Source organism: Centroberyx gerrardi, chromosome 21 (assembly GCF_048128805.1).
Source record: "Centroberyx gerrardi isolate f3 chromosome 21, fCenGer3.hap1.cur.20231027, whole genome shotgun sequence".
Taxonomy (NCBI): domain Eukaryota; kingdom Metazoa; phylum Chordata; class Actinopteri; order Beryciformes; family Berycidae; genus Centroberyx; species Centroberyx gerrardi.
The window spans coordinates 18,704,085-18,723,820 of NC_136017.1; the positions used below are offsets into that span (position 1 = coordinate 18,704,085).

At 39.2% G+C, this 19,736-nt stretch overlaps 1 protein-coding gene across 2 annotated transcripts in view; it reads right to left on the bottom strand.

The window, feature by feature from the left end:
• The window catches only part of LOC139914051 (transmembrane protein 131-like), a 48,128-nt gene that overhangs the window by 15,499 nt on the left and 12,893 nt on the right, over nucleotides 1–19,736 (bottom strand). For both annotated transcript variants that reach the window (XM_071902246.2, XM_071902245.2), the window contains exons 6-29: nucleotides 19,442–19,558; nucleotides 19,180–19,302; nucleotides 17,911–17,991; nucleotides 16,620–16,770; nucleotides 14,547–14,603; nucleotides 14,312–14,373; nucleotides 13,990–14,098; nucleotides 13,688–13,796; nucleotides 12,827–12,980; nucleotides 11,924–12,094; nucleotides 11,709–11,819; nucleotides 10,547–10,681; nucleotides 9,899–10,003; nucleotides 9,568–9,654; nucleotides 7,587–7,739; nucleotides 7,288–7,363; nucleotides 6,366–6,480; nucleotides 5,829–5,967; nucleotides 5,548–5,657; nucleotides 5,003–5,069; nucleotides 2,536–2,687; nucleotides 2,089–2,231; nucleotides 624–810; nucleotides 312–497 (exon numbers count right to left, since the gene is read on the bottom strand). In XM_071902246.2, coding sequence (XP_071758347.1) covers nucleotides 312–497; nucleotides 624–810; nucleotides 2,089–2,231; nucleotides 2,536–2,687; nucleotides 5,003–5,069; nucleotides 5,548–5,657; nucleotides 5,829–5,967; nucleotides 6,366–6,480; nucleotides 7,288–7,363; nucleotides 7,587–7,739; nucleotides 9,568–9,654; nucleotides 9,899–10,003; nucleotides 10,547–10,681; nucleotides 11,709–11,819; nucleotides 11,924–12,094; nucleotides 12,827–12,980; nucleotides 13,688–13,796; nucleotides 13,990–14,098; nucleotides 14,312–14,373; nucleotides 14,547–14,603; nucleotides 16,620–16,770; nucleotides 17,911–17,991; nucleotides 19,180–19,302; nucleotides 19,442–19,558 — 2,900 coding nt within the window. The remainder of the gene's footprint in view (nucleotides 1–311; nucleotides 498–623; nucleotides 811–2,088; nucleotides 2,232–2,535; nucleotides 2,688–5,002; nucleotides 5,070–5,547; nucleotides 5,658–5,828; nucleotides 5,968–6,365; nucleotides 6,481–7,287; nucleotides 7,364–7,586; nucleotides 7,740–9,567; nucleotides 9,655–9,898; nucleotides 10,004–10,546; nucleotides 10,682–11,708; nucleotides 11,820–11,923; nucleotides 12,095–12,826; nucleotides 12,981–13,687; nucleotides 13,797–13,989; nucleotides 14,099–14,311; nucleotides 14,374–14,546; nucleotides 14,604–16,619; nucleotides 16,771–17,910; nucleotides 17,992–19,179; nucleotides 19,303–19,441; nucleotides 19,559–19,736) is intronic.

Here is a 19,736-nt window from a genome sequence, read left to right on the forward strand (position 1 = left end):
GGTTTTGAACATTCATAACATGTATGCTGATGGTGCTTGGATAAAATGACTATCAACTGGGAGAACAAATTTCACAATATGTGAAATGACAGCAGTCAATATCAACTGTGTATGTGACCAAACTACATAAAATGTGCAGTTATGTGCATTTTGAGAGTGAAGAAAACATCTCCATACTTTTGTGTGCCATTACCCAATTTTTCAAAACTTCCTTTTGCCATTTCCAGGCTTTCCAGACATGTTTAAGAACCTTAGATGCTATCATTTGTTTTCTGCTTTCCAGAGGATAAAACCTGCTTGTGTGTCCAAACCTCATGATGATGGAAATGATGATGTAGAGCTCCAGCTCCCAGCTGGGCCGAGGCAGGACTGAGGAGCATGATGCCAGCATGTGGTATGGCAGCGAGGCGTTGAGGGAAAACACAAACTTGGATCCTCCCACTGAGGTCAGCTTCAGCTCCCTAATCACCCGCGACGCCGTAAAGTCTGGCGTGAAGCTGAAGGGGCACAAGGGTGGGAAATTGATATCAGTTCAACTTCATAATATTTATAGTACATATTCAAAAACTCACACTGAAGAGGTCATAACTATATGTGAAAACAACAGCAACTGAGTTACTTACAGAATGACAATGTCTCTTGAAGTGTTTGGTTTTAGTGTAAATTCTTGGCAATTAAGGACTTTGAAACCAAACCCTTCACAGGAACGGCCATTGATTTCAATGGACTGAATTTTGACTGGCAGTTGACCGGTGTTCTCAATCTTGAATGATCTTCTGAGAGTAAAGTTGGGTTCTTTTGGCTTATTTTCTGAAGAAAAACAAATCACTGAATCAACTATGAACTTTAAAGTAACTTGATTATTTCAAAATATATTAATTGACTTAAGAATTTGTGGAAACAAATTCGAACAAAGCAAACAAAGCAATATGACTTTGCACTGCAGGTTAATATATACGTATGTTTCAGCTCGTTTGTTTAAAGGAAAAACCCACCCTCAGATCCTCTTACACTGTTAAATATCATCAACAAGGACGCTGTCGGGGGCCAACAGCAAGGGTATATCCCGAAATTCCCCAATCCTAGCCCCATTAAGTCAAATGCCCAAATATATTGGTTGTATGTCCCAACTATTTGTATTTCGTCAAATAAAAAAACATTTCCTAGCCCATTAACTGTATTAATTTGTGATATAACAATAGTTACAGCATGTAACTATTGTTATATCACAAATTAATAAAGTTAACCAGTTAAGTATGTTATCATTATTACTCCTAAACACAAAATGAATGGATATAATCCTCTAGGGATTATCTCCCCAAAAATAAAGGGTATGTACCTTAACTATTTTTTTAACACTCAATAATAAATGTAACTAATTAACTATTTTATTACTAATAATCACAGAAAGTGCAAACTTCATACAAATCTCCATAATTGCCTGAACAATTCTCTTGAGAAATTTCAGTACAATATAATGCACCATTGGTGAGATATGGGTCCAAATAGCATGGACATGAATTTAATCAGTTAATTAATAATAGTTATAATAATCATAAACGCATCAAAATCAATAGAGTGCTTCCTCTAGGGGTCATCAGTGTCCATACCAAATTTGAAAAGGTTCTTATCAAAACAGTTATTGCGTTCACATGGAGGATCTGCAGTGGACGCGGCGGCGGTGAATCCATAATATACAACAATATATAACATAACATATAATTAGTTCAATGCATTCCGCAAATTATTTTGTGATGAAGTACTGTAACTGCTGTAAGTGCTTTGCCTGGTGCTTTCCCAGATCCAGCAGAGTGTGCAGAGCATAACAGACCCTCTACAGTTCGCCTACCAACAGAACAGAGGAGTCGATAATGTGCTTCTGACCCTGCTTCACTTGGCGTGGTGCCTATGTTTGGCCAGTTAAAAAATACTCCACCAAACAATAAAATGAGCCAAGAAATGTAATGTACATCACAGTTGTTTTTTTTTAACTGTGTTTAAGAGTGGATTTTTTCATAGATATCATAACATTACTTGTCTAAAGTTTACACAGAACATCACTTTGCTCATCACGATGGAGCTACTTACGGTCGGTGCATTCTTTTAGGTGAGACTCGACCATCTTGAACCTGAGGAAACCCCCTGGGCCAGGAAACTTGCCACCGACCTTTATCCCCTCGTAGCAGCCCTGGCCCTGGGCAACCACAAACTCCAGCCCTGTCAGGTTGTTCCTGTGCACACATGCCACAAAAACACTGCGACTGGTGGAAGACTTTAACATGATTACTGCTTACAGACTGCCTTTCATGTTAAATACCTTCAGTTCAAACACACTGTTCACTCATTTCACAGCAACATTGTCTTGTTCTATGCTGATCAATTTCAAACATTTGAGCTTTAGCTTTCTACAGATACAGGATTCAATCTGACTACTACTTTTTATGTTCTTTGGACTACAATATAATCATTTCTTTTAGAATGCAGAAACTCAACTTGTTCAAGAAATGTTAAGCAAAAGGCTACCAGACTGTGTACCTGAGTATTAGCAGTGAAGTGATTGTGTGGTTGCTGATGGGGGAGAACTTGAGCTTCAGGGTCTTGACCTCCTCTGGCTGCAGTGGCAGGTTATAAACATAGGGCTGTGTTGACCCCTCAACAAAGCCTGCCTTGCTTTTCAGCACAGTTGTCTGAGGAGGAAGAGAACGCTGGTCAAATCATGAGGCTTTCATAATGTGTCCCCATTCTTTGAAGACAAAATGTTGTCTGATTTACACAGTGATACTGGATTACTGGCTTCTCAACTCATCCTGCCAACCATAGATACACACAGGCCGTCCCTGTACTTGCATGTACAGCTAACTTGCGAGTGATAACAGTCTGCTCTTTATGGTGGTTAGCATTACATTTATTTAAGGAACAAAGTTTTAAAGGAGATTGTCACGCTGGTCAACTTACCACTTAAAGCTATTACGTGTTACGCTTAAAATATTTACCTAAATATATCATAGGACACAGCTGTATGGATATAGCTGGATATAGCATAGGACGATGCTGTTAGAAAAATGAGACCATCACAGAGAAAATTGGTTTATTCTATGTATTGCTTTCTATGCGTTTATTCTGTGTGTCCCTGGGTACGATTTCCTGCGAATTGTGCAGGATTGGCACAAAGGAAGTGATTCAACCAGAACAGGAAGAGGACTGCCTTGAATGAACAGCGTGAAGGTTACTTAAAATGGCAGATGGTGGAACTAGTGAAAGAACACCACTGCCAGCAGTTGCACCCTCTTCAATAAAACACAAAAAGAAGCCTTTGACGGCGGAGGCAAAAAGAGCGAAGAAGGAAAGTGACAGAGCCCAGGGGAAGACCAGAGTCAACCTCGGCCAGGCGCTCACTGGTTGGCGAGAGCTTTGCGAGCTGAAGGGGTTCAAGACTGACAGTGAGCTAGCTTTGTCGACTGTGTCGTTTGTTAATAAAACAGGACCCTATGGACGAGCATCTCTACTTCATGGAGCCAGCAATACGTCTTGGCATCTGCCAAAGATTGTCAGAGCTGTAATATGCAGTTGCCAAACCAGTGGACACCAGGACAGCTTCAAATAACATCCAGATGGCATGAATGATGATTTTCACAAAGTCTGTGGCAATCAATACTCTTCTGGGGGAGAATAAAAACGTATAATAAAAACTCTGAAATGGACACACAATCTACAGGGGACGAAAAATCCAGATATTTTATTTACAGATAATGCATTTATGTTAACATTATCCAGTAATAATCATGCCTAAATGTCTTAGGTAGCAGTTGCTGAATATTTATTTAATTCTGCATTCTGTGTCAGCTTAGTGTCCCAGATGTTACTAGATCTCTGTGGCTTGAAATAAGTTAGCAATAAATCAAATTTCTCAAAGTTCTCAAATTGCACTTATGTTTTTTTTTTGGTTATTTTTGATCAGCCAATATTAAACATTGTTAAAGTGTATTATAAAGTTAACATAATTAACATTATGCCCTGTTAAATGCCCATCCCTTGTAGTGTTGTAATAGGATAGTGTAGTTTAATTTAGTGTTTTTAGTCTAGTATGTGGTGTGGTGTAGTTCAGTTTAGTATAGTATAGTATAGTATACTTGTATAGTACAGTTCCGAAAGTGTGCTTATCTTAAGTCAAACAATGGCTGTCCCTAAACATCCTGCTCCTCAATGCTGACAATCAGAGAAGTTGGTTACTGGACCAGCTAGACACACGTATCAGTTTGAAAACACTACTCTAAATTTTCAAAAACTTTGCTGTTACATTCAATCCTCGTTAGAGTTGCACATCAAGGATATTACTAAAAGGTGCGTTTTACCACCTCTGTAATATCGCTAAAATTCAACCTATATTAACAACAGCGAACACAGAAACCTTAGTACATGCATTTGTATCACTGAGACTTGGTTACTGCAATGTCCTGTTCTCCGGTTTACTTAAAGAGTAACTAAACACCAAACCCAAATCTGTGCAAAGCGTGACATCTAATGGTAAAAAGTGTGCTACTGAAATTGCCATCTGCTATTGGCTGATCTTTGGTGCCAGGTGATGTCACCTTCTATAGAGTACAACAGGCAGTGGAATCACTTGGCACCAAAGATCAACCAAGAGCAAATGGCAATTTCAGTAGCACGCTTTCCCGTCATATGTCACAGACGTCCAACAGGTTTTCATTCTAACCGAACACTACAGCAGCTCATTTCACTGATTAGTTTCTCCTCTCTGGTTGAAGGTGTGTTGATCAGTGAAATGAGCAGCTATAGCATTTTATAGCATACACTGTCGATTGTGTTTATAAGGATGACAAGCCAGAGACACAGCTACCGGGATACAAATGGTCTCTGTGGTGGTGAGCTAGCGTTTTTCTGCTGCACAAGCGCCCCCTGCTGTACTGTTTCATTGGAATGAAAACCTGCAGACTGTTGGACCTCCATGACATATGATTGGAGACCACTGGTATAGACAGACCTGGTTCGTGTAGATCTGGAACTCCAGTGTGCTGGGGCTGAAATGAGGAAATCGCTCCAAGGGGAACCTGAGCATGAAGACCAGAGCAATGGACCAAAAAACAACGCATGAAGAAATAGAATAAACATACTTTAACAAAGCTCGACATAATTATCTTTCAGTCATATAAGGCTATGCAGTTTGACAGGATAAGAAGGTTGAATCTTCTTTGATCTTGAGAACTCAACAAAACTCAAAATCCTGGGAACAGAAAGCAAAGTAAGAAGGCTGACTGCCCCTCTGCATCATCTGTGGGGGACAACATGTTTACTGTTTACTTGTTGTTGCATGAGATGCAGAGTGGTTCCCGCATATCCCCCTCCGACAGTGTGAAGATGGACATACTAGGTAAAGGTGAATAATGAACGCTTGTGGAAATTGCTCATGATTAATTCTTTCCCGGCTCTACTACACATTTTTAGCTGGGTCAGCTGTGGAAAGATGGCTATAATGGAAATAAACTGGGATCAGTTGTTATCATCTCTGGCCCCTCTGCTGCCACTCACATCTGTGCCAGTTTGTCAGTAACAGTGGAGAGGTTGGGGTAGATTGCCAGTGGGAGGATCTGGAGGTAGAGGAGGCTGTCGGCTGGGTTCTCCAACACCAAATCAACCTCCTAGCACCAGGAGATACAGACACACAGACATACACATTAGATGCACACAAAAAGACACTGTACCAAGTTTTCATTTTCCCCATAACCACACCAGGAACATTTTTTTAACTGTAAAATTCTACAGACAGTACCAAGCTCCATCCAAACCTACAACAATGGCCGGGTACTGACCGAGGAGCTGTTTACAATTGTGAGAGGGAAGACGACGTGGCGAGAGGAGTTGATGATGGAAGGCCACTTGAGCTGAGTTGAAACTCTGGTCTGCACAGTATTCTGGAGGTCTGCATTGGCCTCGAACACAGCTTCAGCCCTAATTGAAGGAAGGCAAACTGGGATGAAATACAGATGTGTCGAACTGGCAATACTGGCATGTATGGAGTACCAGAGATACAGAGTTTAAGTTACTGCACATCTCTTGGGTTATCTGAAGAATGTTGCACAAAAATCAGATATCCATGATTTGAAAAAAGTGCCACCTACACCTACAAAATGACTAATAGCTATTTTATAAAAGTAATGATATTTAAGTATAATAAATAACTCAAGTCCCTGGTTGATAATACTGACTATAATGTGCTAACACTTGTAAGGACTGGATCCCCCACATTTTACAGAATACCAGATTGCAAGTTACCACAGGTTGTACCCTCGTAAAATACTGTGAGTGTGAATGTATTCCATAATGATTTTTTATGATTTTAAACGTACATGTGCTCTGAATTGTCTCTCATCTGCCTCCATCTCTTGCTCAGCATCTGATATAAACATAGATCAGCATCCCACATGTCCTCTTGCATGACCAGCCCAGACGGCCGGGCCTCCGCTGGAACAACAACAGAAATGCAGGTCAGTCCAGTCAGTTCTAGTTAGAAAAAGCTTTTAACAAAACAGCTTCATCACAAAAGTTTTACACAACAACACGCATACTGTAAACAAGACAGAACATCCATCAGATTTTAATTAGAGATGGGATGTGTTTGTGTGTGTTTGTGTGTGTGTGTTTATACCTGGTCTGTGATTTACAGGGCATTGTTGAGTGGGGGTGGAATAACTCAAACATGGCTGTATTTTGCACACTACTTTTCTTTGATACTCAATACCAGGCCCTAATCTAAATTGAGATCTGGATATGAATAAGCCAATTCTAATGATTCCTAATCATTAAAATCCCACTGAATTCTAATTTCATGTACACATTTGATATTTTTAGGATTTCCAAACACCATGAAATATAATGTCCTCCATACTTAAACACAGACATGCCAGGCGATGTTGTTGTAATCCTCCACTCAAACCTAACATCAAGTTAGCCTGTCAATATAATTTATTAAAAAAAAACCTATAGCCTCAATTGTGAAATGAATTTTCCTTGATGGGCTAGTGGCAATGCAGAAAAAGATGAAATACATCCTTTTCATATCATTCACACTCCAATGGCTGTCCAGCCATATTACAATCATAAATATTTTAATGAGATGAGATCACACTCTAACAATCTCTGTGGGGATATCAGGTTGTTGCAGCAAATAGCAATAGGATACAGCAAAAATATGAATGAGGATAGAGTAAATGAGTGTTATATGATTTTTTTGTAGCCTAGTTGTTTTTTCTCTGGAAACAAAATACTTACATTTTAGAACAAACGGTAAGCCAACATAACAGTAGTCGCCACACTGGAGGCTGGCATCAAAATATATTTTCGCCACCTATGATAAAAATAAACACACATACACAATGTTTTTTCCAAACAAAATCCATTGAGAAATAGAAAAAAAAAAGTCTTGGATGGGAGGTAACAAGCAGCCTGCACTGCATATGAAGATTTACCAAAAACACCTTTATCATTTGCCAGGGACCTTTACCTAATATAGTGGCTACTTGACTCCCAACAACAGGAAACCAGCTATGGTGTTTAGCATATGGTGGTACCTTGGACTTGCGCTTGGGCTCCAGCTCATCGCGGCTGGTCTTGAGTCGGCGGTAGTAGAAGCGCTTGTCGTCAGTCAGAGAGTGAATGTGTAGGAGTCTCACTCTCTGGGAAAACGAACTGATGATACTAAAACTCTGTTGAACAATTTTACCCTGGGAGAGAGAACACACCAGGCTTAACATGGACAAGCCGACCATACTTTCCTGCAGTTGACATCATTCATAAACGTTACGTTAACCGGCCACAATGTTTGATTCATAAATTCACCAGCTACTTTCAGCATTTTACAAGTCAAATATGCACAGTGGAAGAGGAACCAACTTACTGGCCAGAGCCAAAACTTAACATCTGGCTAGTGGCTGCCGGTCATTTTCCACCCTGTTCATAAGCCTTCCATATTTCTCACCGAAACACCCTTCTTAAAAAGGTGTAGTTCACCCAAAATTTTTACAATTTAATCAATATTTTCTCACCCTCATGTCAGTTGAAACAGTGGCAAAGTTTATATGTCAATATAACACACAGCGAGTTAGTAAGTAAGTAAGTAAGTAAAGTTTATTTGTATAGCCATAAAATTACTCTAAACACCATAGTAAGTGTTCTAAAGCCAAGTGATTGCAGTGTGGGTCCAAAAGTCCCATATGAACCTCGTTCTCCTAGATGATGATGATGATAACTATTTATATAAAACTTTTCATAATAAATTACAAAGTGCTTCACAAAGCCTAACACAATTAGAAACCAAATGGTACAGAGCTACTTTGTGCCGCGATGAGGAGAATATTTGCATTAGTTTCGTAAATTTTATTCATTTTATTGCCTAAATTTTATTCATTTTATTGCATAAAAGTTGTTATGCAGGGGGCCTAAAAGTTAAACAAAGAGTTATAATGTCACATCTTATAAATAGGTAATAATTAAATATTCAAATAAAAACTGGATTTTTGGACCCTAAAACGGTCTCCATTCACTCTAGTTGTTTTTATTTTTGTATTCCTTTAAGCCTCTCATTTTTTTCTCCATCTCAATATGTGTGGCAAACAATTTCAACGATGGCTACACAATAAGTAAGTAGAAAAGCAGGAGGTCTAGACTGTTACAGAGCCAGCCACAGCCTTTTTGACATTTGACAGTATTTAAGAAAAAAACATCATTAACTTCACAAAACAAAAAGATTCCATGACTTTTCCAAAACTTTCCTCCCTTTTATCATGTTTCATAACTTATCCAGGCCTGGGAAAATACAATTTTAAAATTCCATGACTTTTCCAGGTTTTCCAGGAGAGTGGGAAGGCTGCTCATGTTTTTTAATGTTGTCTTTACAGAAATGATGCTGACAGTCATGTAGCTTTCTGTATTTTTCCACTTTGGTGATTAACTTTCTATATAGACTCTCTCACACTTCAAAACAATCACATGGATTTGTTTAGGATTACACTCTTTCTCTATCTCTGTGTAGCCCAGATATTTACTAAACATCTAACCTTATTTATTTTAGCGATAATTCAATAGCAGACCCTAAGACCATTTGGCATGCAATATTTCAAAAGCAAATAAGATGTTCTTCATTCCACAGTGCATCTCTTGCTTTTATATTTTACATCAGTGCATATGTATTAATCAACACTACTCAACTGATCATTGAAAAAAACAACAAAAAAAAGAGCTCCCTCACCCTACAAATCCCGATTTAAGCCCTGCATACTGTTCAATTTTAATTTATTGGCAAAATGGAACAAATGGTTTCACTAAATGGAGACTGTAGATGATAACCATGACTTTACTCTAGTGGCTGACTGTTTTTTGTCAAGGCTCAAATATATATAAATATGCTATCCTTTCTGCTTCTAATGCTTTTCTAACATGTTCCCTGTGTATGTTCACAATGGACAAAAGCTATACAGAGACCTAGAGAGTAGAGAGTGATTAAGAATTCAAGACATTTGGTTGTTAAATTGGCGGTAGTGACGGAGCCCTTACCGGAAAAGATGGAGGTAGTATAATGTGCTTTGGGTAGCTGGTCAGTGTACCCACTGCAATAACCGCTTTCACTGGTATGGTCAGTATCTGTTAACAAAATCACACTGTCTTTCATTTCATTTAAATTAGAATTGACATGTACATGTTGCAGCAAAAACTGTACTGTACTGTAGAGGGGTAGAACATTGAGTGTTGAAGTTCTGTTAGAAATGAGTGGGAGCCATGTGTCAAAAAACACTGAGATCCTGAGAGGAAACAAAAATCTTAGACAACTGCCATCCTTGACAGAGCAGTAAAGTAGTGCTATGTGGCATATTGATATAGCAGATACCTCATAGTCTGTGTGGATGTGTATGGCTGCATCATGGGGCCCCTCCAGGTCTTTGGCAGACAATGTAACACGGAAGACAGCGTAGTAGCCCGATGCCACAATCACCTGGAGGAACAAAACCTGACTCATTTCCATACACTTTCCCTGTAATGCATGTGTCTGGAGTCTCTGGCTGACGTATTGAGCGTTCACTAACTTCAAGAAATAAAACACAAACACCAAACCCAGATCTGTGTAAAGCCTGACTTCTAAAGTTAAAGGCGTGCTACTGAAATTGCCATCTGCTATTGGCTGATCTTTGGTGCCAGGTGATGTGTGTGACATCACCTGGCACCAAAGATCAGATTTGGGTTTGGTGTTTAGTTTGGTTTATTTCCGGTTTGTCTCATGGTCAGAGTCACACAGAACCACGTTTTAGTTTACATTATATGTTTGAATCTGTTGAATATTTGAATTGTTTAGACTACATTTTTGGGATATACATTTTTCTGTTGTAAGCACTTGTGTAAACTAAACAATACAGAAGGTTTACGTTTTAAGCAAATCGACCACAAAAGCGTTATTACAGGAACACACAGACAATATGAGCACGGTTAGAGAATATGATGAACTGAAATTACACAAAATGAAATGAAAGTGTGGTTGTACCGTCTTGTGTGTGGAGGCGGTGGTGTTGTGCAGCTCTCTGATTCTGGTCAAAATGCTGGTCCTGTTGCCTCGCTCAGTCTTCACCAGATCCATGATAATATTCTCTCCCGTTATCTGCCATGGCCGCAACACCAGCTAACAATAGGTTTCAATGAAAGAGACAGAGAGAATGCCTTCATGTTAGGGCTGCACGATATTGGAAAAAACTGACATTGCAATTTTTTTTTTTTCTGCGATATATATTGCGATATGAAAAGATCCAGGAATTTTCACAAAATGACTTGAATAGCTCTATCAAGCCTTGCCCCTTTAAGAAGGTGGCCTTGTGGGTCACCTGCGCGGGTGACATAGTAGGAAGTGAGTGTGTTTTTGTTTTTAGCCGCAGTGTGAGTTGCAGGATGCTAAGTGAGTAAAGTTACCATAGTTAGTGGGAAAAGAGCTTAGAACGTCACCGAGAGGCCGTGCATTATGTTCGTTGCTGTACCGAAATAAAGTGCCAGTTCTCCACTGCAGAGTTGGTCCGGACTCTTAGTAAAAAGCTTGTTACCAGCTACGAGCCAGGCTAAGCTAAAGTAGGCTAGCACAACACCAGAGGCTTCCCAACTACGGTTCGGAGCCGCGAAAGCTGGAAAGGTAACATACGCTACTCTTATAACAAACCCTTAAATCGGAGTAAATCATGTTAAACTTAAATTAAATTATAACTAACTATAACTAATTATAACTTAAATTAGTAATGGAAAATGAGAACCGTGCGAGTTTTCCTTTTGTATCAAGCAGCAAAAAGGTTGTAGCATGACGTGTTTGAGTTAATTTGCCTTATTTGACATCGCACGTCCTGCGATGTGACTATTGCGCATGCGCACATCGCGATGACGATGCTGAAACAATATATCGTGCAGCCCTACTTCATGTTGTGTTGGATACCGTAGTTGGGTAGTTAAGAAAGCAGAGAGGGAGGGAGAGTGGTAAGTCATAATACTTCTAAAACCTAAAGCTGTGGTAGGTAAGTCTGAAGAAAAACAGTAAGATTAATCCCCATAGCACCACAACCCACCCAGTGGCAATGAGTTTGTTTTCATAATTTATCAAAAACGCAGACTTTTGGACCCCACTGTATATAGAACCACAGTTTGTCATGTAGTGTGTATACCATGTATACCTCGATGGGGTTGCTGTTGAAAACTGCAAACAGGACACTGCTGGTGTCAGTGCCGCTGAGGACACCGAAGTCCAGGAAGCGGTCATTCAGACTAGGAGGCAGAGCCAAGGACTGGGAGAGGACAAAACGACAAACAAAGCTCTGAATTGAAAAATCTGGAGAAAGACAATCTGCAGAATAGAGGACACAATTTTCTTCTTTGTGACTGCAGTTACCTCCAGAAAGCCAGTGTAGGCTCTGATGGGTAGATGGAACTTGGAGGCATTGGTGACCAGCAGCATGTTGCTATCGATGTGGGTGGACGGCCGCAGAGGCCTGAACTCCAGGGAGAAGATGTACTGTGATGCCTGGGGAGGGACGAGCACTGGCTGGCTGAAGTTCAGCACCTAGGCAACCAACAAAAACATCAGTTTCCAATACATCTAATCCATACAAGCATGGGCAGATCTGATTTGCCAATGCAGGATCCTAAACTGGTATTCTAATAGCAAATGCTGCTAAAAATGAATTCATGCTATCTGGAAACCTGAATCTCAAGTCACACAGGTGCTTTTATCTCAAAGTTCAGATAGGGATTTTCAGGTACCATGAATCACGCTCCTAAATCTTTTGCCAGTTTGGGAACACGTCCTCTGGAAAATGAGCTTCATAAATCATAATCTGGGTTTTGAAAATACAGTGGATATCAAAACTCTACAAACCCGCTTAAATGTGAGATTTTATTGCCTTGAAGCCTAAAATGAAAACCCATTAAATCAGAAAATGAAGGTAGCTGTCAGTATCTGGTATAACCAGCATTTGCCCCATACAGCATGACACGTCGTTGAAATAGGGTTGTTGATTGTGGCCTGCGATTTTCTGTCCCACTACTCCTCCAAGGCTGTGTGATTTTGCTGGATATTGTTGAAAAATGGAACATGCCGCCATCCACGCCAATCCAGAGCATCCCAAATATTCTCAATTCGCAATACGTACTAGAAAATTTTAAAGGGTTTGTAGACTTGTATATCTACCAGATTATATTACTGCAATCTAAAGGAATCAAAGAAATCTAATCAGTCAACCACTATTCAAAGAAAAAAAAACATGAATTGAATGTCATGTAGTACAGTTTGGACCTTAAACATGGTATTGGCCTCATCGGGCAGGGCCACGTCGTGGATGCAGATAGCAAAGTGGAAGGTGTTGGTGAGGTGGATAGGCTTCACCATGGGATCCGTTACACTGTCCCGGATGTGGAATAGGGTGACCGTATGGTCAAAACCCAAATACCTGTCATCAGAATTACACAGTTAACTGAAAAATATCAGAAAAGATAAAAAATACCTTACAGAGCTGAATCCAACACCACCAAAGCCAGCTTTTCTGTGGCAATAGATCATGAATTGGACTTTTCAGTCATCAAGAGATGTATTGCTACAGCAGAAGAGGCAGTCCTGATGGAAGATGATGAACTACCAAAAGCATGTAAACCTGCCACAGTAAGGGTCTTCCAGCTAAGGGACTGTCAGGAAGCCTTCATTGCACTGTCACGGGTTTTCTATAAACAATTTTCAGGGTTCCCTCACTCACTTGGACATCAAATTCCAGGGCTTCTCAATCACTTTCAAGGTCCAATAGTTGAAATTCAAGGACTCAAAATTTGCATGTTTTGGGTTAAGACATGTTACTGGTCAAAATTAGACATCACAGAGGCCTCATTTTATACTCATGATTTTGTCAAGCCAAGAAATCATGGTAAAATTCATTTTAAAACTGTTGCTATATAAACACAAAAATCCATCACAGGGTTTTCATTCATTTCCCCAAACTTTTAAGGCCTTATTTTATTTTTCTCAAATCTAACCCAAACCCTGTATTTATCAGCCCAAATCAATGTTTACTACTTGTATAGGGTATAACTATTGTGTATGGATTCCAAAGTATAAAAAACAAATCGACACATTTCTGTACACAAAAGAAAAAGCAAGAACACATACCCATCTAAAACTTCAGCTTGGTAAGGGATTTCAAGTTTAGAGTAGCTTTTCTCTTTTGCTTTCACAGTAATTTTACCCGATGATTGGGAGGGTTTTTGAACTTTTGAAGCTGGAAACAGAAACCACAATGTAAAAGACAGCTTGCTATTACATTCCTATGCAGGTTATTCACAATTTTGAGTGAAAAAAAGTGAAAAACAAATAATTTCAAAGGAATAAGGCAGAGAATGAGGACTGTACGGTGAATAGCGCAGTATGCCATCTACCAATCCCAAAATTCACAGAATTTCCTTCCAACTTACCATCAAAACTAATACTTGCAACTTTGGTATATTTATTCTCTCCAGCTTTCAGCGTGATTGCTTTAAAATCTATTGTCACAGCATCATTTGATGGACTTGTTCGAATGCTCTGAAAAAATAATACACAAATTAGAAATTCACTCTATTCAGTATAAATAGCTCATTTTACACTAGACACTCAGTACACTGCCTTCTACTGCTGCAACTACACTATAAAATGTTAAGGGATACATAATGGAAATACAGTGTGTAGAGTGGCGTGTGTAGTCTACTGGTATATCACGTCTTGCACGATCTCTACACATTTATTCAATATACTCACAGTAATCTGTACGTCTTTTGTCCCTGAATTTAGGAGATGTAAATTCAATTGTTTTGGTTTATCTGTGAACATAAGGAAAATGGTACCCATGTAGATCAGTAGTTTGTATTGTCATCCTTAAAAAGCATTTTAAGGTTCATTCAATCATGAATTCAAGAGTAGTAACAAAAAATGATACAACAAAAATGCATAAAATTTAAGTGAAGGAAAATATCAAGCTGTGATAGCAAGTTACCTTGTGAGCGTAGGGTGCCGAAGTCAAGCATTTCTATGGAGGAGTATATCCCTGGTGCTATGGACAGAGAGGTAAGTCATTAGAAGCAAAACTTGTACTATCATGACTAGAGAAAATATGAAATTAACAAAAAATTATACTGCAGGTCAACATCCATCAAAAAACACAAACAAGTATATGTCCAGTATTAAAAATGGTTAATTTATCATAATTTATTAATTTATTTGAGACCGGGCTTGTGTCACCCAGGGACCCGAAGTGTTGACGAATGAGCAATAAATCAATCTGTGTGAAATCACCACCGGGATCCGGTCTATGTCTATCTTTGTTGGAGTCAACGTTAGTTCGCTGGCTGCCATCAACACAACACAATGCACTGACCTTTGGCCGTTACCACTATCAGCCTCATGAACTGGTTGTAGAGAAGAGAGACTGAGACATATTAATTAGGGTTAGGGTTAAGGGTTAGGGACATTTGCGTTTACTGTTAACACTTACATCTCCCCTTTGTGGAGCGGATGAAGCTAGTTCAAATGAACTCATATGGAATTAATATCACAATAAATTGGTGCTGGGGACAATTTAAGGTTGTCAGAACAGTAGGAGGGACACATTCCCACCTAAATTTACTCAAATTCTTAGACAGTACATATTATGAGCATTGCTATTACAGTTGTCAAGTCTGACAACTGTCTAGGTTTTTACTTAGACAGACATTGATGCAATGTGGCTGACTACGTACGTGATGCGTGAATCAACTATAACACTATATAAACTCTTTATAGTAGGCTACATTGTACACAAATAAGATACATCTTAGTCGTGTTCATTTTGTTAGAATTACTACTTTAAACTTGCTTTTCAAACATAGACAAGTGCAAATCTGCACAGTAGCGTGCCGTTTTGATGTGTAATTGATGTTGTTGCAGCATAGAAAGATAGTGATCCATGACAGTAGCCACAGAACCAGTGTAGCAAGATAGTGAGGCAAGATTGTGATCCACGACGCCAGTCATCCTGGCACCAGTGTAACAAGATAGTGATCCATGATGGTAGCCATAGAGCCAGTGTTGCAACATAGTGATCCATGCTCAATGTGCAGTAGGAATACATTTGCAAATGGAATGATGGCTTTGGTTGAGTAGTGTAAGTTCAATATGAAAATATCTCTCTCGCCTACTTTCTGTCGGTGTCTCCATCCCTTGTTTGCTTGCTTCTATTCCTTTCTAATGGGAATTATACTAGGGTTTGATACTTTAAGCTGTTATATAGGTCAGCTTTCACAGACTAAACAGGTGGCGAGCTTAAAACTAGGAATAAGCTAGCTTTCATTTTTTTCAAAGCACACTGCGTGTGTTTTTCTGTTTTCATTTAATAATTTCAACACAAATGCTTTTAAAAACCTGGGAAGAGGTGTTCCACTGTGCAGTACATGCACCTGCATACGCTAATTAGTAAATGTGAAGTTTAAGTAAATTTGTTACTTAAGGTTTACATTTTTTTAATCACATATAATTATTTTTTCACTGGAATGTACTCAACCATCTACTGCAGTCAAGTAGACAATAATTCAAAATGGCAATCTAGCATCTATGTATGGAACTGCATAGTGTAGATAATCATGATGCACTGAGAATCAAGTATAAATCCAATCATGAACCCAAGAATCAAAATTTAATCAAACTGAGATTCCCAAAGATTCCCAACCGTAGTGACCAACAGTAGAAGACTGGTTGTTCCAGTTTCCAGTAGCCAACAGTAGAAGACTGGTTGCACTGGGTAGCTACCAGTGGCCAAAAGTAGAAGGCTGTGGTTTGACTGGGCCGCTCCCAGTGGCCAACAGTAGAAGACTGGCTGTACTAGGCAGTTCTCAGTGGCCAACAGTAGAATACTGTGGTTGTACTGTGCAGCTCCCAGTGGCCAACAGTAGAAGACTGTGGTTATACTGGGCAAGTCGCAGTGGCCAGCAGTAGCAGAATGTGGTTGTATTGGGCAGCTCCCAGTGGCCAACAGTAGAAGACTGTGGTTGTACTGGGCAGCTCCCACTAGGCAACATGAAGCCAGTATGTATACCTGAGGTGACTTCCACCTCCACAGGGAGGATTATAAACTGGTCTGGGTCCGAGGCGTTGGTTTTGATCCTGATGAAAGCTGTGTGGTTGTCAGCTTCTCGCGAAGAAAAACTGGCCCGCATCACCCCCTTGGTCTCGAATGGGGGAATTTCCTGAGACAGAGACAATGTAAAAATTCATGATATAATCAAAGGAAAAGTCAAGTCAAACTGGTACGTTAGATAATCCAAACCAATTCAACGCATTACTGACAGACATTACAGTCTGAATTAGACAACATGATACATGATACAACTAGAGAAGGCACGAATTAGGGAAGGGCACAAATAGTCAAATTACTATCCAAAATGGATTTGTGAAATTAACTTTTGACATATGATTTTTTTTTTCTTTTAAATGGATATTGCACAATAATTACTGAATACTATTCAAATAAAAAGCAAGTCCTGCCCAAAATACATAATGGTGAATGGTCCCTTTTTAAAATAATTTTGGAAGGTGAAGATGGCAGAAACTGATTTGCATGACGGTCTTTGTTGGTGTTCCACTGTGTTTGAACCAGAGGAAGCTGTATTGAATGATTGAGAACCCCACATCAAATCGTCAGAGAAAACACCATTTTTGATGAGGAGTGCTGCGCTAAAACCAGACAGAACCTTTGCAGATCATTTGCATGTCCCTTAAGTGATTCATAACGGCACACCATCGCGCAAAAAATACCGCCTCATCTAACCAGACAGTATGTTAAATGTTGAATTCAAACACTGTATGAAAATAGGTTTTAGTACTTCACAATCATATTACATTGTGTCATTAGGCATTATTCTCGGCAAAAACATGAAAAACTGCTCTTTCAACAATTCTGAATTAATATTTTCAACTTGCCGTTCTTGACAGTTTTGCATAGTGGAATACTGTCATAACACCATTGCCACGGAAAACACTTTAGAATACTGGGCACATCACTGACAGGTCAGGCAGTTTTGAAAGGTGGGCTACACATATAGATCTATCTTTTAGAGAGGACATTGTGTTAAACAGACACATGCCTATTCTTTACATTGATGAAAACGGCACGGATGCATATCATTACCACAATATTATCACAGTTCCAATCCGAAATTTGGGCATTATGCATTATGACATTCTCCTGTTTACAAGTGAGCAATTTGACACCAAAATTCTTGTTACTACTCTATTTGTGAAATAGAAAATGGCCATCCCCACGTCAGATTCCAAGCTGTACTATGATTGTGAAATACCATGAGAAGTCCTACTGTGATTGTACAGACCCATAGCTGGCGGGTTCCTCCCTGCTGTCCTGTAGGCAGCTCCAGATGCAGGTCGCCTCCACTTGAGTACATTTCCACTACCTGGGAGAGCATCAGACAGCACACAGCATCTCAAAACACTATTTACTTAGAACAAGCTCCTTACACACTAATCATATGCTTATAAGCAAATCCAAGCCAAATGTGATTTATGAAAAGTTGATATTGATGCCAAAAATCAGTGCACTACAAAGATTCTCTCAAATATTCTGTTTATATCAAAAGCCAAAACAAATTTCTACCATTAATTATGACGTGAATGCCATACACAACATTTTTCGTTTTTTTTTTATCCTATTCTTTGAAGTGATCATACAGTGGAGTCAAGGATGACGTAAAAAAAAAAGTCAAGTCATTAACTCTTTTATAATGACTGATTTCAGTGGTTTGATACATGGGATTATATTGCCAATTCATAAAAGAACATTTGTGCAATTAAGTTTCGCCACTGAAAGAAACCTTTCAAGAATGGGAAAACACATATGATAGGAGGAATTAGATGGATATCAAGGGATGATGGCAGGGGCATAAACTATTAAAATGATCCATCATAACATTTCAAACAATGTGAAAAGAAAAAAACAAAAATCATATCTATGGCATTCATACATTATACTTTACATTCTTGTAATTTGACTGTCATTCTTATCCGGAATAACTTACAATGAGTAGGGATGCACCGATACCGATACCAGAATCGGTATCGGTGCCGATACCAGGCTAAAATGGAATATCGGTATCGGAGATTTTACCCAAGACTAAAATCTGATACTGAAAGCCATGAGTAGCATGTAAGAAATAAAAGCAAACTGTCTTGATTTTATGCATTTGTGGCACATAGAAGCCTGTATTTCTCAAACAGAGGGAAAAACAAGGATTTTATCTCAATAATTTTGTCCATTGACCCCAAACTAAGGAAGTAAGCCTGCACTGTTCAGTAAAAGTAATGGATCGGATCAGTACTCAGTATCGGCCGATACTTAAACTTTCATACTCGTAATCGGTATCGGCATTGAAAAAGTGGCATCGGTGCATCCCTAACAATGAGTGCAACAGTGAAATAAGCTTAAGTATCCAGAAGAGAAATATTACAAGCAATCAATAGTAGAAAGTCAAAAGATTGTAACCACAGACTCTAATTGGCTGACTTTGGCATTGGGATTTTTGACAAATCCCAACTTTGGCCAGCCAAGTCTTGTGTATGAGCAGCTTGTTCTGTGGCAGTGTTACCTGCAGTGGTTCACTGTGTGGGTTGTGGATGTTGATGAGCGGTGAGAAGCTGCTGTTAACCGGCACCCGGGCGCCAATGAAGGGCCGTAGTCTGTATGGGTTGGGGATGCCAACGCCAAAAACCTGCATCCAGTAACGCAAATGGAAAACAGCACTGACTGATCACTCTACGCTTCACTCTAAGCTTAATATGCTATACAGTGCTCAAATTTAACATTCATGGAAAAATATGTTCAAATATGTAAAATATGTTCAGACCAACCTGATATGTAAACACTCCATGATGTGAGGTATTAATAAATAAAGTATTCTCTACGTTCCCTACTACTCGTGCCAAGAAGACCACATCAAATGACGTATTCCCTCCTGGCTGGATTATCTGTGAGGAAGAACAAAGAACAATTATCAGTGAACAAGCACAAAAAGGTATCTGAAGATGCTGAGTATCATTATGACAATACAGCTCTTGGAGACAAAACTGAATAAATCTGAAATTATTTCAGGATTTCGTCAAATCATGGGTGGATTTGAGACGCTTTTCCATAATTTGAAAATGA